Raw genomic sequence first — 24,611 nt, 5'->3', positions numbered from 1 at the left:
TTAGATACTAGAGAGTCGGTAGCTCAACAACGCCATCAGTCAGAAACTGGCTATCTGCCCTTACGAAATCGTGTTCGAAAATAAGAAATGCTACTTTATGTAACACACCTGTAACAAGTTTACATCTTTGATACAAAGACAGCCTTTCTGAGACAAATTTTACATTCCTGGTTAGGACTTGTATCAGGAATAAAAACCTACCTGCAGAAGTTGACATTGTCGACCAGCAGCCATTCCCCAGTTTGTAGTGCCTGAACCAACACACTGTCGATCCACTCAAACGTCCCCTTACTATCTGTTCCTGTTGATAGCCTTTCAAACTTTGCTTTAAGCTCTGAAACCAACATTTAATCAAAAATATTTTAATGTTGTCTTAACCTTCAGATAGAAATTTACATGCAAATTGCAATTTTGAACCGCAAAGAAATTTCTCCACAACACCTCTAGACTCTGACTTGTTTTAATTCTTCGACCAAAATCAAGCCATGATAAAATATAACATCAGATCAATCTTACAGAAACATTACGATCATTTCTTAACTATGACTGACCTTGCAACCCAGCTTGCTGCACAGCAAGATCATCTGTGCTGTACCCATGCTGCCCTTGGATGCCCTCCAGATAAGACAGCAGCTGTTCAAAAGCTGTGAACTTCTCCAAGGTCAGGCTGGAGTTGTTGTTTGATTCTCCTTCCTCCATAGAACCTGTGAAATCATTGTCATTTATGAATAAAAACAATCAAGAATATTGTTTCCATATCTGAATCTTTCTATCATGAATGAGATCATTTCCTCCTGTAGCCAAGACCTACTGTAAATGCATTTAAGGTTGCGGTGGTTTAATGTTCACAGTTTTTGTGATAACCTCTTTGCTGTGAATTTAAAATAACTGCAATAAGCTTGATCTGCCTTCTGCCCACCTACCACCTTGTTTTAACCGCGAACTGAAAACCACTGTGAACATTTTCTCCCTACCACGAACTTACATGTAAATCAACAAGGTGCCGGTAATGCTCAACATTTTTTTCATTTTATGAATACTGGTACTGAGTGAAACCAAAATGAAAGGAAAAACCATGTTTGTTAGGGCAAGACAAGTGAACTATTCAAGACTAAAAGTCCATACAAATTGCTTTGTGAACCACCAAGATAAAGTACACCTTACCTCACGGTAGGAACTTTAAATGTATGGTTCTAATCCTTGAAACTTACACTATGAAATAAATGGTACCCCATAATAGAGGTATGCAGCACTGCTTATTTACCTGTCTCACACTGTTTCTTAAATTTGTCCCACATCTTCAGTAACCCTGCTGCATCCTGGGTGGCCTTTGACCTCTGACCCTTAGTCTCCAGCACCAGTCTCCTTGCCGTATCCTTTACCATCTCCATGGCAACAGAGACAAGCTTTTCCCACGGCCTGCCAATGTCAGCCTGTTCAAAACCTCCTAGGAGTTCGGTAGTGTCAATGGAGCTGTTGACGGGTAGGACCTGTAACCGGTGGCCTGTCAGCTGAGCAAGGAGCTGGACCAACGACGTCTTACCGCAGGAGTGGGGGCCAACCTGGGAGGATGAGAAAATTAAAAGGTCAGGTCATTTTCAAAATCTTAGAGAGCTGAGACATCTTTCTGCAGTAGTGCAGAGCTCAGACCAACATCTTAACCTTCTCCCTGCTGCCTAACCCTGTAACAAATACAAAGTTGATGCTAAATGTCTACTTCAATAGGGAGAAGGTTACTCATTTATCCATTTTGGTTTGAAAGCTTTTTGCTGCTCATTACAAGAAGGAAAGACACTACGCAAGTTGTACAGTAACATTGTGTATAGGTTTGGTATGCCATTAAAATGTCCCTGATCTTTTCAGGCAAGTACAGTACATGTACAATGAACAGTGGACCACCTTCCATAGGACTGCAACCATTTCCAGCTGCATGCAGATGACGTAGGAATAACAGCCAAAATACCAATACCATAAATACTCAACCTCCTACTTAACCATATCTGCTACGGTCTGACAAGTTCTAAGCTGAAACTGTCCATTAACATAATCTACAAAATACAGGAAGCTGGAATGTTACCCACCAGTATGGCCATCCAGTTCATCTTGATGCACATCATGAGGTCCTCTAAGGCCCCCAGTGCCTGATGAAGAAGCTGTAAGCTACAGGAGGGGCTGGCGGAGGTGTGCAGTCCAGACAGGCACCTGGGTAGGACACTGTGGCCAACCTGAGCAGAGAAAATAATATCAATGAAAAACCTACGTGTGGTACCTCTACACTGGTCAGCCAATATGACTGCCATTGGGCATTACACACCAGATTTGCAGGCACACAGGAACTGGCTACACAACAATGAACAACCTACATGTCACTGAAATTGAAAGCTACAGTTTGGGTTAGGATAGGTGCTAGGTGCTATAGTAAATTTTCTACTTTTAACAACATGGGTGAATGAAAATTTCAAGGAATTGGATGTACACCCTTGAGGGTACACTTAACGTTAACTATCATAAGTTTATGCTTAACCCAGCTTTCTCACTCATACCCACCTGTAAGCTGTATGGAGTCAGGTGAAACAACCTGCTGCAGTCGTATGGTAAGCCTTGACCTGGGGCCATTTCACCCACGTGCATGACCTTCCGATAAAGGTTCAAGGTCATGTCCTTGTCCTTGGCTGACGTCATCCTGGCAGAGTAGATTAGACCCACGTGTTCTCCAGGATTCCACATCCCAGGGGCCTGGGGAAAATTACATGACATTGAAAAAAAATGAAAGTCATCTCCAACTTAAGTTTAGCTTTAACAAACTCAGTGAACAGTTGAGCTAAACTTCCACTGATTGCAACAGAGAAGACAGATGCTATATGTACAATATTTACAGGTTTATCGCACTAGAGAGTTTCCTCTATGTCTAGCTCTCTTCAACAAGTACAATTAACAGTGGCTAATGGCTTATTATCCTGTCCTAAGGACTGCGACCCTTTCCGTGCATGTCAGGTGAGTGACAACAGCCAGGATTAGAACTCACAACGTTTTGGTCCTAAGGCAGGGTCTGTAACCACCAGCCTATGCATGCTACCTACACGTGTTGTACATGTGTATGTGCATGTGTATAATGGCACAACAGTATACACACTAGTTCTGCATATACAAGTACAGTTAAGTACAAGCTGTGTATAAGCAATAGCCCAAGACACTTTAAGTCATGAATTCTTATGGAGTCTCCTTAAGCCATAGCCTGACAACTTACAATGTCCTTCATTAGCCCCTTCTTAGAATTCACCAGTATGATTCAAATACATGCACCACCATCTTTTTTTCAACATATGAAGATAACACTGAATGAAGCTCATCTGCATTTCTCACCTGATTGGCCATTATCAGCTCACACCATCTGAACAGGTCCCTGAGATTGAACTCCCATGGTCCTCCCTGCTGACCCCAGCGACCTTTTACTACCGTGTCCTGGTACAGCTGCTGGTTGAAGGTCACCATGTTGGACAGCATGACCTTGTCCAGGGTCGGGAACATGGTGCAGAGGATGAAGTGAAGGTCGGAGGAACTAAGAGCCTCCACATACACCTGAGGAAGAACAAGGTCATCACAAAGTTTCATCAAGCACTTCAAATAAAATACATTACATTGTCAACAATAATCCTTGTCACCGTGTTATATGTCATTGCTGAAGAAATGAATGAAGACTATTACATTTATAATATGCACCAAAAATGTCCTTGCCCCTCCCCAATCGCTGAGTGAACCTGTTTAGAAATGACCTTGATCAGTGGAGTGATAAAGCAGTGTTATAGAGCAAACCCCTCCATTTTGTGTCTGAGCTATAGCTACAATTGTTTTGTTATTGTTTTTTTCAAATGAACCAGTCCATACCTGAGTGAATCTGTTGAGGAATGACCTTGGCAGTCCCTTCCTGCCCCCGCCCTGTGTCAGCGGGTTCTGGCAGGCGAAGAACTTGGTCTTGTTGTGCTGCACGTGGAACGACCTTCCCAGCTCCGGCACAAACACCTCCCCGCGGTGGTCGAAACAGGCGTTCAGGCCCTCCAGCACCGACTGGGAGGCAAGGTTCAACTGGGGAGACAATCAATCAATCAATTGATCAATCAATCGATCAATCTTTAGTCCCAGTAAGAAGGCAATCTACTTTCTGGACCCATCAGCTTTTAGTGAAACAAGACAGGAGATGATACAAACTCTCAGACAACTTTGACCCACTATTGTAGTCATGTTATTGCTAGTCCTGGTTAAGTCCTCCTGAAGACAGCACAGCCAAAAACTTGGCTGAAGCCAGGGGTTGCTTTGAAAGTTTGAACTGAAATGTTACCTGCCAACAACAGAGTTGAGTTATCATGAAAATGTCAACTTAAAAAAAATAAAAGGACCCTCAAAATCTTATCAAACCAAACGCTTTGATGGCCTACCTCATCCAGCACAACCCAGTTGCCAGCCTTCAGGGCGGAGAGAAGCGGTCCGTCTCTCCAAGCAAACTGACCTCCGACCCCTCCCTCCACAGGGAGGTCTGCCCCAAACAAGTCAGACACATCCTGGAACACACAACGAAAAACTGTTAGGCTTCGTTCTGTCATTCAATGTAACATTCCAGCTTTGCCTTCATGCGGCAATATTACATTGAATGATTACGAATAGAGTTAGGGTTGTAAGTACCAGATGAGCATAGTGTTGCCAGATACAGCTGGACATGACTGTATCTATTTCAGACCTTGTACAACTCTGTATAAAATCTTGTTCATCATGAATTATATCCTGATCTCAGTGCCTTTTATTATATAAGTCTATGCTACTAGTATATTCTATTTCCACCAGTTTCTCTGACTTGAACTTTGCAGATACCATTGTGTACAAAAGTTTTGGTGTTCCTATACTCACTGTCTGCTCTGACAGGTTGATCCTGACCAGCTCGTGCCCCGAGGCTTTAGCGATGGCAGCGACCAGGCTGGTCTTCCCCACCCCAGGGGAGCCCTCCAGCAGGACGGGGCGGGGCAGCTGTAGGGCTCGGAGCACGCGCTGGGCATTCAGCGCTGTCGTGGAGGCATGGAGGGCATAGCTGGTCAGCTGGCTGTCTGCCACTGGGCCTGTGAGGTGGACAAATAAAGAATAAACATTCTTAAGTTGAAAAAGTCACTTTTCAAACTTAAAAATAATTTTGAAAGTTTTCAAACTTGTACAACTTTAAAATCAAACAAACTAACTTTTCAACAACAAAAAAATCTTAATGAAAAAATTCATAGGCAACTCTCGCACTGGATGTTCAGTTAATCATTGCATGTCATTTGAAAGACCATACTAGATAGTCAAGATACTGCAATGGACATAGCTGGCTATCTAGAGATTCTGAGATTCCAATTGTTTTATTAACTAAATCTAAATCTTAAAATAACAAACAACTGATGGCAAGTTACCCCTAGGGATGGTAAAAGGAAGGATGCCAAAGCTGTCTGCAGTCGACACAATCTGTGGTTTCCTCCTCTCGTCCCCTTCCACAAGGAACAGCTGGTCTTTGTTGACTTCCACACCCGTGTTCCTTTCCACCTGGGCACACAGGAACTCCACACACTGCTTCTGGGCTCCCTGTGGGTCCCAGGCAACACTCACAGAACCTGGAAAGGCGCAAATTATAGCAACGTCTCAAAAACGTGTTTCCTCATCTCCAGCAAAATCTACAGACCTATCAAGACTTACGTACTTATAAAGGAATAAACAGACTCTGAGGCTTTGGCTTGACTTAAAATATCAAGTTTCCACCAAATTACTTAAAGTTGTGCTTTTTGATTAGCACGCAAAAGCTTAAGTTTTTGTGCTTATTATGTGCATCTATATGTAGCAATGTGCAAACCAAACACAAATTTAAAAGAGAATTTTTATGATCTTTTCACAGTCAAGAAATATCATAAGTAAGAGATTATCATCTAATGATAAAGAATGTAATCTAATGATCAAGTACGTCGATTATTGTTCTATAGATATTGAATGGTACTAATACAATGTCATGTATTTCAAACTAACATCAGCAATCATTGCTCTCAAGTGGTTTTCATGAGAACAATTTTTAAAATCACCTACCAGACCCAAGTCCATCCACATAGACTAGACACGCTCCATGGATATATGCTAATGCTGGGTCCAGCCGCTGGTGCATCTTGGTCTCAATGGTAACAGTTTCCATGGCAACAGTTGTTGCAGAACAGGTGTTGATGAAGCTGACCCAGGAGAGGATGTCGCGGATGCTGACGACGTAGCGGCAGCCAAAGTCCTGTTCACAGAACCATGCGATGAACTCCATCATGGCATGGCCAAATCCACTGGTGCCTGGAAGGATTTTAAAAAAAAGGTAAAGCAGTCATCCTCACTTGAGGTGAAGCACGATGCTTTTTCAAGTAGCGAGTGGTAGTGCAATGCAGTTTTGCTCTCAATCTTGGTCAAGCATGACGGGTCATCCCTACTCTTCTCGATTAATGTCTTGGGTTCTATTACGTGCAGAGGTTTGACGCTTGAGGCTCATGCCTGAAGCTCCCTCATTCATGGGGTCGCTGGCTTTACGATGTAAAATTGTGTCTCAATCAAATATCACAACCAGAGAAACAGACTCTATATACAGTATATACATGTTTGAGATACCAGTCAGAGAGATTCCTCTTATTGTTTGGACAAGAATGATGAACTGGTGAACAAATAAAAACATAATTAAACCAGACGGTAACAATAAAAGCAGGTGCTATGCACATGTACAGTTGTTTGAAATATACACAGGATCAATGTACTGGGTAGATTCCTAACTAATCTTTACAAAAAGTACACTGAACTACGCACCATCCTCCTGGTTACACAGTTGCAGTCCGTCTGACAGATTGTGCTCTATTATCTGTACCAGGTCGGTCGGGTCGTAGGTCGAAGGGCACCAGATCTCAGTAAACCTGTTTCTCAGGGCAGGAGAAAGCTGCAGAGAAAAAAAAATCAATAAAAGCTAAAGCAAGCCCCATAGTCTTTTTTGGGCAGCAGGGGCAGTCGGCTGTTATCTGTGTCTAGTGCATGGAAAGCCCGGCCATCCCTCTTCTTTCACCCTCGGTCAGCAGGTATATAAACTGACCCAAATGTGAAGAAATACACAGCGGGAGTTTCTTCACGGCACGCACACTTCGCACGTACGTGTATTTCGTCACGTCGCGCTAATTTGGCACGCGCGTGTATTTCCTCTTCACCACAAGAGTTCACACGTATTTCTTGAGCGAATTGAAGTGGCAAACGTGCTGCTTGGATATATCCCGCAAAACTCCCCCTGACGGGAGCTGCGCCCGAGGCTACTATTTTCTGCCCGGGGTTTTACGGACTACGTTACGGTAAAACAGACTGCGTGTATTCCTTCCGCTAAGACGATCTTTGCACGCAAAACTCCCCCCCCCCGCCCGGCGGCTACTATTTACTGCCATGCCCGAGGTTTTACGGACTACGTTACGGTAAACAGACTGCGTGTATTCCTTCCGCTAAGACGCAAAATTCCCCCCGCCCGGCGGCTACTATTTTCTGCCCGGGGTTTTACGGACTACGTTACGATAAAACAGACTGCGTGTATTCCTTCCGATAAGACGATCTTTGCACGCAAAACTCCCCCCGCCCGGCGGCTACTATTTACTGCCATGCCCGAGGTTTTACGGACTACGTTACAGTAAACAGACTTAGCCGAGTGAAGTACCGATACAGGTAACGGTAATTGCTCGCTCAGTAGATCGTCTGTTTGTGCATAATAATCAACCACAGAGTACCACTTTAAGATAATCAAAAGTATAAAAAAATGCATATGGAAGGAAATGTAATCGTGGATGTTTACCCTGACAAATATTCTTAGTTAGATATTGCAGTGGGTCGCGTGTATGCACGGTACGTGCGTTCCTCCGGTAAATTGAAGAAATTCACGTTTTTACCTGGTGTTGGTGTGCGGTGTCGACTGACCCGAGTAGATTTTCTGCTCGCACGGTTCATGCGTTTGTCTGATAAATTGAACCGCACTTTATCAGGGATTCCTTGTACGTGCGCCCCATGTGCCAACATAGGGTTAGGGCGTTGAAAACCTGTCCTTAGATCTTGTATTTGTCGAAAAGAATTGATAATAACACGAGACACCCGGCGTTTTAAGATTGGTGGGGGGGGGGGGGCGCCCGCGTGTCAACATCGTGCTAGTGGAAGGGCTACACCCGCGTGTCAACTAGCCATCGTGGATTACTTAGGCATGCGCTCGGCGTGTCAACATCGTGCTAGGGGAAGGAACACACGCACATGTCACACATTCTTTGTGCGGTCGTTTCAACGGTTCTTTGTGCGGGCGCCCAGCGTGCCAATATCGCGATACGAGAAGTTTTACACGCACGTGCCAACATCGCGCTACGGGAAGTTTTACACGCACGTTGCAACATCGCGCTACGAGAAGCTATACACGTGCGTGCCAACATCGTGCTACGGGAAGTTTTACACGCGCGTGACAACATCGCGCTACGGGAAGTTTTACATGCGCGTGCCAACACTGCGTGTGGTGACGAAACTCACGCTGTGTATTTCTTCACCTGAAGTACCCAAAGTATAGCTCCGGTCAGGTATCCATTTTTACACCTAGGTGGAGTGAGGAAAGTCGTGCAAAGGGCCTTTCCCAAGGACACAACGTTCAGCGAGGACTCGAACCTGTGACCTCTTGATCTCATGTCCACTAGAACATAGGCAACTTACTATCATAACGGCTTTTAAAAATGGACTGTGTTAGGACTGGTACCTGGTGTCTACTAAGCTCTCTAGACCATCAGTTTTTGTCTAATCTGTAATTTGCATCTCTACAAAATTGTTACTGTAATATTTCTTGAGTCTACCCTGCTATGTTTTTTCATGTATCCATATAATCCTGAAAAAAAGGTCATGTCATGGACCTGACTTACTGGTAAAATAAATAAATGAACGAATATCAAAACTAAATCAAAGTTAAAGCATTTGAACCTCTTTCTTGCCAAAGTCTCCTCCTGGGTTCATGGTTGCCACAATCCGGAAGTTTTCTTGAGCCACAATGTTCTCAACATCAGTTGCGTCTCCTTCCCCACTGCCCCCTTTCTCTGCCAGGACGAGCGACCTGCCGGGCTCCAGCACGCTGTTCAACCTCTCCAGCACAGAATCATCCGCCAGGGAGATCTCATCAATCTGGGAACATCCATTAAACAAGGCACTCGGAGATAGCAGACTTTACCCACTATGGCAGAACATACAGAAATTCCACTGCTCCCTCTGGCAGAGCATATAGAAACTGCAGTGTGGATGCACGCTCACACGCACACACACGCATGCACAAACACACCCATGCACACATAAAGTCATTTTTAAGACTTTGTTATCATCAGTCTCAAGGCATGTAACCTGAAATCAATACTGCACCCTAACAGAAGAATGGATTAGTCCTCACCCAGTCCATTAAAGCCCTAACCAGTCAAATTCAACTTACCAGAAACATGGCTGCTTCCTTCATGGCCTGTACCAGCGGCCCATCCACCCACTCAAACAGCTTCTGGGAGTCCTGCAGCAATGTTACCATTTACCCAAACATGTTATATTCAAACTTACAGTTACATAGTTTTGTTACTGTTGACATATCAAATTTGTAAAATGCTGAAACACGGTAAGAAGAAAGACGCATTTTTGTCACTTCAAGAATGTAAAGACGAAAATGAAAACAGATGGAGACGTAATGATAGATATCTATGATTCTCAAAATGATCTAGATAACGATTTTATATTTCAAAGTTTGAAGTAGACAGTGTCCAAGAGAATGTATTTCCTCACCTCTTCGCTGCTCCTGTGGCGTACGGGGCGGAGACCCCCCAGGAAGTCTGCGGTCTCCGTGTGCATGTGACAGTTCACCCCCAGCAGCTGCTGGTTCGATAAAACCGCGTACAGCTGACACAGCGTCGTCTTGCCGCATCCCGTCTCCCCGACTAGCAGGACGGCTTCTCCGAACTTCAGCGCCTGGCCAATCAGAACCGCCAGCCGACGCATGTTGTACGTCCACACCACGTGGCTGAAGCCATCAGGGGTTGCCATGGAAACCTGAAAGTGAGGGAAATATTACTTTTTCACATCCCACCTGATTTTGATTGCCGTCTGTATGTATGTAACGTTATAACAGTTACTGTACAAGTGTATTTTTTTTTATTCATGTAACGTTATACATGAGTTCAGCAGTACTATAGATGATTTTAATCACAATGTTGATAGATCTGTTGGCCTGTAAATTATGTTCCTTGTACAACAACAATACTTGTTGATTGCTACCTGCTTGAGTATCCCAGCAGCCACCTGTGATGTGTCCTTGCCCAATGAGAAGAGTCGGGCGGGATCTACTTTCCTGCGAAGGTGTTTCTCCAGGATGGTTCGAATCACGCAACATTCTTCGGGTCTCCTCACCCGTCCTGCCAGCAGCATGTATCCTGGAGAAGGAATAGTTCATTCTCGTGTTTAAAAACTGTTCAATCTCTACAATTGGATAAGATTCGGAGATTACTTCCGGAGGTTACAAGTCACATCCATGACTCTTCTTTCAAGTGACATACATGACTCTTCTTCAGCAAACCAGAGCTAGAGTAGGATGGCTACCATTTAATCACCTTGTAGTACCTATAGGTAGTGGCACATTGAGGCTGCTCAACATTGAGGCTGCTACCAATTCAGCAATAGGGACATCCCAATACATGGTGATGAAATATAAAATCTATCAATAACAAAACATATGGCATGGCCTTACCATCATCAGCCAGGTGTTGGTCCCAGTCGTAGAAGCCCTCAGCACCCTGACTTGCACGACGGTAACGCTCGGCCCAGCGGAACAGGTCGCGCAGCGTGATGAACCCATGCTTCCCCGCAAACACACTGGTGCTCCTCCTGTGGGCCTGGAGGTCCTGCATCACCTGTTACCATGACAACAGATGGAGACGAGAATCAGCCTTGATGTGTGACTAATGTCAAACTCATGATGACATCGAAAAGTGTGTCTCCATCTCTATATTGTGCAGGAATTTCGAAGTTTCTTACATCGACACTGGTCAAGTTTCAATATTTCAATCCATATTGGAAGCCCTAAATTCCTGGATGTACAGTCAAGATTCACATTCCATTTCATACTCCACTCTATATCACAGTTCCATGACCATTTCTGTCATAACATCATCACAACATAACACAGAAACTCATTATAGTTTTATCTTTCAAACTTCAACGTGAACAGCACTACTTGAGTTAAGATAAATACAAATTCTACAGAAAAAAAAGCATTAAGCAGGACTTGAAGAACCAAATGCACAGAATCTTGATGCTTCGAGACTGTATAATCATGGTTTATCGAGTTAATAACTAACTCTGAGAAATATCAAATTTGATCCTGCCATATTCAAGTTGGTGCTGTCCCTGGTACTGAAACAGCTCCTATTATGAATTTGTGTTCATGCTCACCTTAACCAACTTCTTGCAGTAGGACTGTGGCAGATTGCACCTCTGTTCCAAGATGGTCTCCAGCTCTCGGGCAGGAATCTCATCAAAATGGAGTTCGACAAAACGGTCCCTGAACGCACGAGACAGGATCTTCCGCCCTCCGTACAGCCCTGGTGGATTCTGGGTAGCAAACAGCATGAAGTGCGGATGCGCCTTCACGGTTTCCTGCGTCTCTGCAATGTACAACTCCCGGTTGTCGTCCAAGAGCCTGTGTGGGGAAAACATCACAACTCCAATCTTAATGTATCCTCTAAGATCTTCTGTAAGTATGATTACAATGTATGTTTGTAAGGCTGTCCTTATACTTTTATAGTTCCAGGTCAGAGTTTCATTCTTCTTAGACTAAGCTTTTCTAGCATATAATACATTATCCTAAGAAATTTGTTTTATTTAAGCAGCTTCATTGGAAAAAGTGTAAAAAGAGTTTACTTTTCAGGTCCAAAATCTATGTTTTACTACCAATTCTACCCCAAATAAAAGGACAACAGAGGATACCAACAAGTCCATTGGAAAGCAATAATAAATGGCTTTTTACCGTAACTATTATAAGTTTTACATCCTACTTTTCTTGCCGGAATTGCAGCCCTTCAGCAGGAGGGCTTCCACCTACCTTACAAAGTCGTAGAAGAAACTCTGGTCCGAGACCTTATACATAACAAAGCCTGTCTCCTCACCTGTTGAGAGCCTCCAGGACGTCGGTAGGCGCCAGGTTCAGCTCATCCAGGATGATCCAGTGTCCCTTCCTCATGGCCTCCACCAGCACACCTGCAGATGGAGGGAAGGAGAGAAAAAGCGCCTTTAGAATAACTGGGAACATTAGAAAATTTGGCTCTATCGGTAATTTGCGCGTGTCATTCAAGTGACTGGAAGATCCTGTACATGTACTGGACTAGGAAAGGGTAGCTGTGGCAAAGTGAGAAGAAAGAGAAGAAGCGTCATCAACCATTTTTCTACATTCCCATCATTATTGCATTTCCAACATGTTTGTTAGAGAGAAATAACAGAAAAATAATGTACAGAACAGGAAAAAAAAGGAAAATACAGGAGGTCGCAAACTGTACTTCCCGGCCGGCTAACTCCCCTGATCTAGAATGTTATCTGTCCATTTTGCCAATTTCTAATCTTTAATGCAACCTGTGGAGCCTGGTTGAGGCTACATGTACATGGTTAATACTCTTCTCTATCTGTTGAGTCTTAGTTTCACGCACCTTCCTTGAAGACCAGTTTTCCGGTATGGTCAGCGGCGTAGCACCCCACATACTCCTGTATGTCTGTGTGCTCATGGTTGTTGATCCGGACGCAGTGGTTCCCGCTCGCCTGCGCCAGCCACGTGATCAGGCTCGTCTTTCCCACCGACGTCTCGCCCTGTAGCAGCACTGGGTAACGCCTGCAGGGAAAACACTGTAAGTTGAGGAACTTTCGCGATGGTTTTCTTTTTGCGGTTTTTGCAGTGACCTCTCCACCACCAAGTCATGACACTACGAAAACATGCCTCCCTCGTAGGACTCTGATTTTGAGTTCACCTGATCTAAGTTTACTGTTGGAACATTTGCAGATTCCAGTTACTGTATTTTGTATCATTTTATTCTATTTCATGAACTCCAGAAAGAGTGGTGATGTGTTCCTGACCTTGCAGACACAATCCTGGCCAGGTCTCGAAGGTTGGCCCGTACCGCCGGAGTCAGGACATATTCCTGAGAGGTGATCAGTTCTTTGCCCCCCTGGGTGATCCAGTAACCCTCGAACTGTGCGTGTCTGCCCTTCTCCGGTCGGGGCAGGGGCTGCTTCAACACACCCTTGATGTTCTTCTTGCCTAGTCATGGTAAGTACATGAAAGAATATATCATAAACTGTGGAAAAGATTGTAAGTAGTCATTTCATTCCCTTTTATTTTATTTTATGTTATTTTATTCTATTCTAGAATCTATTTCATTAAATTTTTCTATTTTGTTTTGTTTTCTTTCAATTCATCACAATGTGAAAGGGGAGCACAACAGGTGTATAAACGTTGCCCTCCTACACATTGTGATTCAGTGTGATTATGATAACTTTATTTCAATTGTTCCCTGTACGTGCATGTTACAGACATTATTTTGCATTTAGCTCTGACTCTTTTATGAGCTATTATCACTGTACAAAATGTAAATTTTTGTGACTCACCTACGATGTGGTCACAAACCATCTTCTCCACCACTGGATGCGACGCTCTGTCCAGCTGGCTGAGGAAGCTCAGACAGAACCCCTCATACAGCGAGCGTAAAGTGCTCCCAGCGGGATTTCCCGCCGCGTGTCGGAGGGCTCGGCACAGTGTGCGGAGTGAGTAGTGGGGTCGATGACCCGTGGTGTCAGTTAAGTTCTTGGCTGCCTCCTTTCGCACATTCAGGTAAAACCTGTAGAGTCAAGATTGTGATGTTCACTTTTTATATTTCAAAAAATGGATAAGTCTCTTAAGATTTGAAAATACACTTAAAAGTTGGATTCTCTAACAAAAGTCACATACCTGTCTATAAATAACTACATTTTGACAGGAACAAAGATACCAAAAAAGATGGAATTATGTGATGCTTGGCTCTACAACAATTTTACTGTTAATTCAAGGCATATAAAAATCATACAAGTTGAAATGAAAATCTTCCAACATTGTGTGGTTAAAATTTTGACATCTACTTTTTAAACTTATGAATAAATCTCAGTACCTGATTATACCGTCCACCTGTGCAGCAGTGACCCCTATCCCCTGCAGGTAGAAGTGCACCAACACTTTCAGATCTGACACTTCCTCCAACTCATCCACATAAAATTCTGTAAACCTATAGATGAGGAAAACAGTGGTCTTAACTTTCTGGCAAGTCAATGGTTGGAGCCTTCTATACAGTTCAACACTTGGGGTTACATTGTAGACATGCAAGACTTAGATGTAACCAGTTGTTTCATACCATACATGTATTATCAGCTACTACCTCATTCCTGTGAAGCTGACGCGTCATACCAAAGGGGGATTACATGGGAAGCAAACACACAATTCTATACGTGACACAAGTACTGTCTAATGGAAAGGAAAGGGCTCTCAAACCAGTTTAGCTCAAATGTACTCAATGAACAGATGAGCCACTCTTCCACTGGTCGTGACAGAGAAGACAGACGCTATGTACAGTATTTACAGGTTCATTGTACCGGGGAAATTCCCCTAGCTCTTTTCGACAAGCACAATGAACAGTGGACCACGGATTAACGTCCCGTCCTAAGAACTGCGATCTTTAATGGTAGCGTGCATGTCGGGTGAGCGACACAGCTGGGATCGAACCCGGGGCTTTCAGTTCCAGAGGCAAGATCGCTAACCACTGGACTACGCACGCTACTTGTAGTCTACTTGTAATGTTATCTTATCTTACTTGAATGGCAACAGCAATAACTGTAAATGAGGTTCAGGATAAATCATTGTGACAAAACATTTATTCCTGGTCCATCCACAAACAATAAACACATTGTGAGATAGAGGCATGAAACATCATAATTGGTAGGTTACAGTGCAGTTGACTGTATGGTTGCTTTTGTTGCCGGCAAGGTGACTGATCTGTTTTGGCGTGAGTTGGCTACTGCAGTCTGCCCAGAGCTGTTGGGTGTACTGCAAAACAACCAATGATAGTCTCCAGAGAAAACCAACCCCCACCTGCTCCTGATGCCTGGTGGCAGGTCTTTCTTCCCCACATCTGTAGCGGGGTTCATGCAGGCAAACAGTCGGAAGTCTGGGTGTCGGGTTACCGGCTTCGTGTCGCCGCGGTCGATCAACACCACTGACCCCGACACACTCTCCAGCAATCCGCTCAGGCACTCAAGCGTCTCCGCAGTGGCCAGGTTTATCTCGTCCAGAAGGACCCAGTCTCCCTTCCTCACTGCCTGTACAAGTGTGCCCTACATGGAGGATGATACCACAATTGTAGAAGGAATTCAATTTTTTTGTTAGACTTGTTTTCAGTTAGTATATCTCGATCCAGTTTAATGCTTGTAGACAGATACATGTAGTGTTCCACTGGTCATAACAAGGACAAACAATATTGTACAGAACATTATAGTACACAATCAGCTTACCTCAATAAAGCTGAATGCAAGAGCGCTCTCTGCTGTCTTCAGTTGGTATTGCAGCTGGGCAAGCCTTTCTGCAAGTTTTTTCCATTGATCTACAAGATCTCTCTTCTCTCCTGAAAGTACAAAACAGTCTTTAACCCTAAGGTAACAAAAACCACTTTTTTATCTTGATTTCAGCAAGACATTTCTCAGCCAAGACTATACATCAGAATGAAAAAGTTTAGAACATAAGATATGGATGGACAACATATGGGGAGACTTTCACCTCAACCTACAGAGTGTTAACTCAAAGGACAAAGGCACCTGGCAGTCTGTCATCCAGCCACAATCTACAATGTATGAGCAAGCAAGTTTAACCCTTTCGAGATGGAGAACAACATATTTACCAGATAGTAAGTGAGTTTGTGAGGGATTAAGCCACAATCTACAATGTATGAGCAAGCAAGTTTAACCCTTTCGAGATGGGGAACAACATATTTACCAGATAGTAAGTGAGTTTGTGAGGGATTAAGCCACAATCTACAATGTATGAGCAAGCAAGTTTAACCCTTTCGAGATGGGGAACAACATATTTACCAGATAGTAAGTGAGTTTGTGAGGGATTAAGCCACAATCTACAATGTATGAGCGAGCAAGTTTAACCCTTTCGAGATGGGGAACAACATATTTACCAGATAGTAAGTGAGTTTGTGAGGGATTAAGCCACAATCTACAATGTATGAGCGAGCAAGTTTAACCCTTTCGAGATGGGGAACAACAGATATACCAGACAGTGAGTGAGTGCGTGAGAGATTACCTTCTTGTGATTCCCCGAGCCTCTTCAGACCCATCTTCTGGCAGTGGAGCATTAGTTTCAGCAGGTCTTGCCAGCGTCGCTTCGTGAAGCAGTCTGCAACATGCCCTAGAAACTGAGCATTCTGACTCCTCGAAAACGTCTCGCAGAAAACTGCCTCAAACTCCTCCCTAATTGGCATGACCAGTAGCCGGACATCAACTGGTTTGAAACCGCCGAGCAGGTCAGTGCTGTCACTTTGTTGGTTCATGTTCACCACCTGTGGGGACAACAAAGACCATCTTTTGAATTGCATTACATTTATTGAATTAGGTAAAGGCACTTCGGAAGTTTCAATTTCTCTTCAGAATCTATGTTTTGAAAAAAAATTGGACAGGTATAACCTCCTACTACCTACATGTATACATTATGACCATGCATTCTACTTATACCCATGCATGTGAATTTCCTGATAAATTTGTCGTCTATTCTTTCATTCCCCCTGAGGGTATGACAACATATCATTAATCCACTCATCAATCCACCCAATCATTTATTCATTATTTTATTATTTCATTCCTTTATGTACCTTCAGGGTGTGACCAGTTTGCGTTGACAGGTACTGCACTGAGGACGTCTTGCCAGTGCCGGTTTCTCCAACAAGTAACACCGGTTCACCTCTCTGTACACACACCGCAACACGTTCCAGCAATGATACCGCATGTCTCGTATGCGCAAAGCAAGAGTTCCCTCCTATGTGCATCGTTGCCACATCTCTGAGCTTACGCGGGATCGTTGCCCTGCCTACGGTCATCGACGAGGGGTTGATGTCGATGTTGGGTTTGTATTTGGCACTGTAGAACACAGCTTTCTCCCTGCTGATGTTCAGTCTGGCTCCGATGACTTCAGCCATGCGGAGCCGCTGTGCTGGTTTGGCCAGACTAGTGCAGAAGCAGTCCAGAGATTCCTGAAATACACTGGAAGCATGGCCGAGGGAGGTGTCGCGGAAATCCACCTCGATCCGATCGCACCACTTCAGCAAGTCCCGCGTAGAGATCAGCCTACCATCTACAGATGCAAGGCTTGTGGTCGACACAGTCCCAGAATCCTCTGGGGCTGAACTGCAGTCCATCCCATCATCCTTTGCAACTGCCATATCGTGTCTCCCCGACGACAGCATGCAGTACACGTCCAATAGTTTCTCTGAGATGCCAGATAAGTTTGGATGCTTTGTAACCAATACATTTAGCAGCTCTTCTCGTGAAAGTGGCTCAACGCAAATCCGGGTCCACAATCGATCCAGTAGGGAAGAATTTGACGAATGCTGTTTGAAGTAACCTGTTAGGGGTAATGAGTTTTAGGTAATTCAATCCAATACAGCAATCTGTGAGCTATTTTCTACTGGTCATAACATTAGAAGAACAGACTCCATACACAAAACACGACAGGAAAATTTTCCTCCTCTTTTTGACATGTAAATGTAAAGAGACATCTTATGATTAACAGCAAGTCTATGAAAGCCCATTCGAAGGACTGATATATTTTCTGTGGCATGCAACTCTGGTGAGAGACCAAGATTCAAACTCTCAATTGTCTGGTCTAGAAAACGGGCTGCTGGACAGTACATTCATATCAAACTGTACCTGTGGCACTCGACAAGAGCTGCTGAGAAGCGAAGAGTTGGAAGCCAGGTGCACAGCGTACAGTCTCCCCGTGGCCAGGGATGCTCAGCTTCCTGGACTCCAGCAAGGGGACGAGGACGGAGATCACGTCCATCGGGGCGTAGTCGATGTCCTCGAGAAGGATCCAGTTGCCGTTGGTGATGGCTTGAGTCAACACACCTGGCTGCCACACGAACTCCCCGGGGACATCTGTACAGCGGTATGTACCAAGCAGCGCCTTGCTGTCTGTCTGGTCACCAAGCTGCACCTTCAGCAGGTAGGGGGCGCCGCTGCGACCTGAAACATGCAATGTACGATTTCTCATTACCAAACCCCAAAAGTAAGTAGGAAAGAGGATGTTTCTGTATACATCCGTGTAGTTCTGCATTGCTTTACCAACCAATCAAAAGACCGTATCCAATGTCAAAGGATTCATTAACAGAATCATCAATATCGTAAAAGTTGAATGATTTCAGATTTTGAATCATTAAACTGTACATTGCCAACACAAAATCAAAGACTTTGATGCTGAATTTTGTAAATGTATGCAGCATCACCTTTTGAACTCTTTGTATATTCTGTGTTACTTTGTATAATGATGATATGTCATTTTGTTTATGAGCCCTGGAAGATTAGCCTTGCAACGGGCTAAAGTTGCAATTTATCTATGGGGATAAATGATGTGATACTTTAAAATGATACCCCTTTTGTTATGATCGGGCTTTTAAGTCTTTTATGTAATGAGCACTATGACTGTCTAACAAAAAAAGGGCCAAAAATTCCTCTACCAATGTCATACACTGTGTTGGCAGGGGAATTTCAGCATTTTTGTTTTGTAATGCGGTCATGTCCAATGCAGTCAGCTCTGTTCAACCTTTGAATGTTGGATCTTGACAAATATTGTATCATTTTAAAGGAAATAAATATGCTTTCCAATGCAATATACAATACCATTCAATTCTTTGAGTAAGACCGAAAATATGATTAATCAAATTCAAGTTTCCAAACTTTTTGTATTGAGTGTAGCAGTTTATACTTGACTCACCTGTGAGGTTCGACAGATGTTCGACCAAGGCAGTCTTTCCGCAGCCAACAGGCCCTTCTAGTAGTACGGCCTTCTGGGATAGCACGGCCATGGCCAGACAGTGCAAGTTGCGTAGCGTGGAAGGGACGGGAACCAGCGTCTCAGACATTTCCTGGGGAAGGGAAGAGTTTTTGTAGCAAATTTTGTTATGTTTGTTTTAATTACATTTTGTGCAGTCTAAATCTAGTCTACTAGAATTAGAGTCTCTACCACCATGTTTGCAGCCTGGTGCATATTTCTTTATAGCTAGATGAACCCAATCTCTGGAACAATCTATCAGACACAAACATGGCCCCCACTTTGACTTACAATAACAGACATAACTAGAGTTCCACGAACACATTATCTTCGCCAAATAATCAAGGCTTATTGTGGAGAGTGATTAATATTTACATGCTTATCACCCCCTGCAAACTTGATCATACACCATACCGTTTGAAAGTTATGATGGGGGGGGGGAGAATGAGTCCAGTCTAGATAGGGATAAAAATCATTTGGTGGTACAGGACTAGTATATGTGTATAGTGTGCTGATATATGTTATAACTGGTCATCAAAAAAATTGAAAGTTATAATTAAATGGTACAGTCAATATATATGAATAGAATAAATCTTTATTCCATATCATACACATTTTGCAAGACATAGTACATGTTACTTTTCCATACAGTGCTAGGTAATACCTAGCAGTGGTGCAGTTTTGGTGCAGTGTACTCTCTGAGCAGAGGAGTGGGTCCGGCTGGTTATTCACATGTTTTTAGGTGTTTTGTAAGGCTTTCTATTTTGTTCCCTTTCCGTTATGTCTCAACCCGTGTGTTGGACAAAAATGCCAAAACTGAACACTTTAAAAACCAACCGGACCCACACATCTGCTTGAATTGTAGTGAGACTGCCCCATTTGTTTATTTATGTACCCCATCTGTTTATTTATGCTTCTAGGCAAGGCCTTCTGCTGGCCTGTTTCGGGAACCCTGTCACATGCCCCATTATGGAACGTAATGGATTTACAATTATCCTTACTAATTATGCAGATTAGCCCCTGTTTTCTATAATTAGACATCGATTGTGCAAAGCACCATCTGAGCTCTCTACATACAAAACTTCACGACAATCTCTTCACCCCTTCTCAAGTAATACGTGTCCGAATGTCAAAACAAAAACACCCACTGCAGTTCTGAACAAGCCGCTAGGGGGCCCAAACTTACAGAACTTACTTCTTGTGGCATGAACTATCTACCACACAAATATCATGACCAAAGCACTTTCAGAAAATATGCCCCTAAATTTTGAAGCTCCGCTGCAGTACCTTAGGTACTCGCTAGAAGGCCGATTATCGAACTTAACCTTCCTTTCCGTAAACCCTACCCATCCACTAAATATCATACAGATCCATCAACAGCTTCTTGAGTTATGTTGTCCACAAGAAAATACACATCCACACAAAGCCCGCTGCAGTACTGACGGAAAATGCCAGGAGAACCATTTTTGAACTTGACCTCCGTTTCTACAACATCTACACACCTGCAAAAAATCATGAAGATCCATCAACGTTTCTGTCACTTTTTTTGCCTACATACAAACGAGCGAAAATTAAAAGTCCGCTGCAGTACTGTTGAAAAACGCATGGTAAACCATTTTTGAACTTGACCTTCCTTTGCACAACCACTACACACCTATCAAAAATCATAAAGATTCATCAAAGGTTTCTTGAGTTATGCTCTTGACATACATACAGACCCACCAAACAGTTGGCTCAACCGAAAACATAATCTACCCCGAGTACTATAGTACTCGGCGAAGATAATCAGAAGGAACAGACATGGACCATACACCAAGTTTCATTTTATGTGACACTGTCTTAAGTTTGTGATATCACACATTTGCAAGGATTCCACTCTATGTAACTTTGTAGATTCATTTGGACTAAATCATTATAATCTGAAACTTTGTTACTTTTTGCCTGACCCTTATCGTATTCTTTTAAGGATACATTATGCTCTATCTATTAGGGAAAATATTATATTTTCACCAAGAGACAGCATTGTACAATCTCTTTACCTTGGTAGTAACAGTCTCCTTCATTATGGACATAACTTTCGAATTCACAACCTGATAACCTGCTATTCATCGCTGTTGCCAATGACAATGCTTGATGAAGTCCCTTATCATGAACCGATTCTAGGCATACAATCATTACCTGCCTCTTGTGTCGTTTCTAATGGCAATATTCAAAAAGTGGGACATTTTGTAATATGGTGGGGATTTCAGCTCTGATGGCATGAGTAACACTTTGACCTAAATTGCAGAAGCATGTTCAACTGTCAACATCAGTACTGACTGAGGGAGGCCGTGATACCGTTGTTGGGGATGCCTACTAAAGGCAAATGCTTAATAGGGACAACATAGTATCACGATACATCCTTTCAGTACTCCGCTAAAGTTTACAGATTGTCTCTGAAGAAGCAAAGGTCAATGCCCTGTCAGTAAGTCAACAATCTCCTTCATTAGGATGGGTTTCAGCTCTCCAGCCTGATAACCGGCCAATTGTGAAGTAGTCAATCACAGGCTAATGAGATCAGCACATGACGCACGATATCATGTGACACATTCCCTGCCCACACAGGTCTTACAGCCTTCTTGATAAAGGCACAGCTACATTCTGCCTCCAGCCATCTTTTGGTCACCAACGGCACCACAGACGTCCACTCTGTGTGATCTATGCGATCCCCTATGCGAACGAGCTAACGAATCGAGTGATAGAGGTCCTGCTTTTAGGAGGGTGCTTTGTGCCAACACAAGCAGATACCCTCGGTAGTAACAGTCTCCTTCATTATGGACATAACTTACAAATTCACAACCTGATAACCTGCCATTCATGGATGTTGCCAATGACAATGCTTGATGAAGTCCCTTATCATGAACAGATTCCAGGCTTACAATCATTACCTGCCTCTTGTGTCGTTTCAAATGGCAATATCCAAAAAGTGGGACATTTTGTAATATGGTGGGGATTTCAGCTCTGATGGCATGAGTAACACATTGACCTAAATTGCAGAAGCATGTTCAACTGTCAACATCAGTACTGACTGAGGGAGGCCGTGATACCGTTGTTGGGGATGCCTACTAAAGGCAAATGCTTAATAGGGACAACATAATATCACGATACATCCTTTCAGTACTCCCCTAAAGTTTACAGATTGTCTCTGAAGAAGCAAAGGTCAATGCCCTGTCAGTAAGTCAACAATCTCCTTCATTAGGATGGGTTTCAGCTCTCCAGCCTGATAACCGGCCAATTGTGAAGTTGTCAATCACAGGCAAATGAGATCAGCACATGACGCACAATATCATGTGACACATTCCCTGCCCACACAGGTCTTACAGCCTTCTTGATAAAGGCACAGCTACATTCTGCCTCCAGCCATCTTTTGGTCACCAACGGCACCACAGACATCCACTCTGTGTGATCTCACATCCCACTGAAGTTCATCCTTCAGGCTACGTTTGACCAGAATCAGCTCTACCATGTTTAACGACAGCTCTGTCCTTCTATTGGAGACATCATCAGATGACAGGTTTGACAGGAAGCTCTCCTGCATCCTGTGGTACTTACAAAACACGAATGTGTCCTATGACCAAGTCGAAGATGCCTGCTCCAAGTATAAGTCCCTTCAAGAGTTGGCAACAGCGACCAAAGTCCTCTACTGGCTGACAGGGTTTCTCATCATCATCCCTAATGCCGCTATGCTCTGGGGAATCATTAGAACACGACAACTCCACAAAGCACGCTACTTTTATCTGGCCAATCTTGCTGTGTCAGACTTTCTTGCAAGCATTGGACTTTTGTGTCGAAATGCAGACCAGGTAGGAGTGGGAGTGGCTGGACTGTATGGATTGATGAACATTCTGACTTTATTCATATATAGTCAGGTCATGTCGGCATCGGCTCTAGCCCTAATGTCTGTTGATTCTTATGTCGCCATAAGGCATCCAATATATTTCCACACCCATGCTCACAATGCCAAAAGTAATGCAGGTATTGCCATTGTTTCTTCATGGATTGTTCTGTCCTTGTTGGCTTTCTCTCCCAGTATGGGTTGGAACTGTCTGGATATGCCCATGTCAGAGTGCTATCAATTTTTCTCCCAAACATTTATCGGTCTTTTATGCAGCATAATCTTCATTCTTGGCAGTATTATGCTGTTCACAAACACCAGCACATATATAGCTATAAAACAACGTAAAAAAAACAGACTTGGGCAGCCAGGCCAGGTCCAGCCACTCCAAGCCAATAGTCCTGCACAAAATGTGGCTGGGAATCCTCAGCCTCAAAACGTTGTACAGAATGCGGCAGAGCAAAAATTCCAAAAAAGTGTGCAGAAGGCACGGACACTTCTAATACACGTAGTGGTGGCCTTTATTTTCCTGATCATACCGCTTGTGCTCGGGCCAATATGTACTTCTGATGCAGAGAAGTGTCCACTTCCGGCGGGGCCACATGTGTTCCTTGTGTTGCTGGCTTTCAATTCTGCCATCAACCCAATTGTTAGCATCGTCCGCACACCAGATCTAAAAAAGGCGATTTGGGCAAACATTATGGCTGTTCACAGGGCACTTGTCACCATGATACGGGGAAACCGTGTAAATCCGCAGGCTGAACTACCTGCTCTAGGAAATTCCTTGAATCAAAGGACAGAAACAAAATACCAATCAACTTCCTGAACTACACTGGCAAGTACGTGTATCATGATTAATAATTGTACGTTTCATAACTAAGTCTAGGTCTTGTGAATGGATAATGAGTCCTAAGTGAAGTTAGATTAATCGGATAATACATTCATCAGAGGTTTGTTTTAGATGTTGTAATTTACAACTGTGCCAATAGATTGTATTAATGTTAACGTTGGGTAACATAAATTCGGGATTTTTCCGATAATGGTTGACTGAAATCAATCTAGCAGAACAATAAACCATCCTTTTTTTCTATAATTCTGTCAGTATCGTGTACTATCTTTGCACTAATCATATATATGGTAGATTTTGTCTCTAGTCGTGCTGACACCATAATATTTCAACTTAAAACTACCGTCCGCCGCACGCAGAATGACAGTGCTGTCGGACAGGGGGGGCACATTAATTCGGGAGAGAAGATTCGTCTTGAATATCTTACCGCTAGTCACATTTTATACAGCAGCTATTCGTTCCATCCTTGGCTTGAGGAGAGTGCTATGGATATAGACGTGTCCAAGTAAAAAAAATACACGAAAAAACGGCCGTACCGCACACATCAGGCCAGTTCGGGAACAAGCCGTGTGTTGAGTCGGTAGAACTTCACTCAAAGTCGGCCCATCGTCATCATCGGGCAACGTGTAACGTTACATTATTCATGGGAAGTTAGCTGGATGCCGTAGCACTGGTAATACTACTATGTCCATGTGTTCCTTGTTGTGTTAGGAGCAAACTTTGAGGAA

At 43.5% G+C, this 24,611-nt stretch overlaps 1 protein-coding gene across 4 annotated transcripts in view; it reads right to left on the bottom strand.

Annotated features, from left to right (window-relative positions):
* LOC136435322 (midasin-like) overlaps positions 1–24,611 on the bottom strand; it is a 70,753-nt gene that overhangs the window by 41,223 nt on the left and 4,919 nt on the right. For all 4 annotated transcript variants that reach the window (XM_066428721.1, XM_066428731.1, XM_066428741.1 and 1 more), the window contains exons 6-34: positions 19,106–19,256; positions 18,043–18,357; positions 16,989–17,737; positions 16,424–16,679; positions 15,631–15,740; positions 15,212–15,453; positions 14,238–14,351; positions 13,702–13,931; positions 13,171–13,354; positions 12,750–12,928; positions 12,216–12,306; positions 11,503–11,749; positions 10,799–10,961; positions 10,330–10,484; positions 9,841–10,104; positions 9,503–9,574; positions 9,007–9,204; positions 6,841–6,967; positions 6,094–6,339; positions 5,433–5,630; positions 4,900–5,105; positions 4,434–4,556; positions 3,886–4,083; positions 3,364–3,579; positions 2,548–2,736; positions 2,082–2,225; positions 1,265–1,562; positions 552–704; positions 202–334 (exon numbers count right to left, since the gene is read on the bottom strand). In XM_066428721.1, coding sequence (XP_066284818.1) covers positions 202–334; positions 552–704; positions 1,265–1,562; positions 2,082–2,225; positions 2,548–2,736; positions 3,364–3,579; positions 3,886–4,083; positions 4,434–4,556; positions 4,900–5,105; positions 5,433–5,630; positions 6,094–6,339; positions 6,841–6,967; positions 9,007–9,204; positions 9,503–9,574; positions 9,841–10,104; positions 10,330–10,484; positions 10,799–10,961; positions 11,503–11,749; positions 12,216–12,306; positions 12,750–12,928; positions 13,171–13,354; positions 13,702–13,931; positions 14,238–14,351; positions 15,212–15,453; positions 15,631–15,740; positions 16,424–16,679; positions 16,989–17,737; positions 18,043–18,357; positions 19,106–19,256 — 5,951 coding nt within the window. The remainder of the gene's footprint in view (positions 1–201; positions 335–551; positions 705–1,264; positions 1,563–2,081; positions 2,226–2,547; positions 2,737–3,363; positions 3,580–3,885; positions 4,084–4,433; positions 4,557–4,899; positions 5,106–5,432; positions 5,631–6,093; positions 6,340–6,840; positions 6,968–9,006; positions 9,205–9,502; positions 9,575–9,840; positions 10,105–10,329; positions 10,485–10,798; positions 10,962–11,502; positions 11,750–12,215; positions 12,307–12,749; positions 12,929–13,170; positions 13,355–13,701; positions 13,932–14,237; positions 14,352–15,211; positions 15,454–15,630; positions 15,741–16,423; positions 16,680–16,988; positions 17,738–18,042; positions 18,358–19,105; positions 19,257–24,611) is intronic.

Source organism: Branchiostoma lanceolatum, chromosome 1 (assembly GCF_035083965.1).
Source record: "Branchiostoma lanceolatum isolate klBraLanc5 chromosome 1, klBraLanc5.hap2, whole genome shotgun sequence".
NCBI lineage: Eukaryota > Metazoa > Chordata > Leptocardii > Amphioxiformes > Branchiostomatidae > Branchiostoma > Branchiostoma lanceolatum.
Note: the sequence above shows the minus strand (reverse complement) of the source record. Positions and strands in the feature narration are given on the sequence as shown.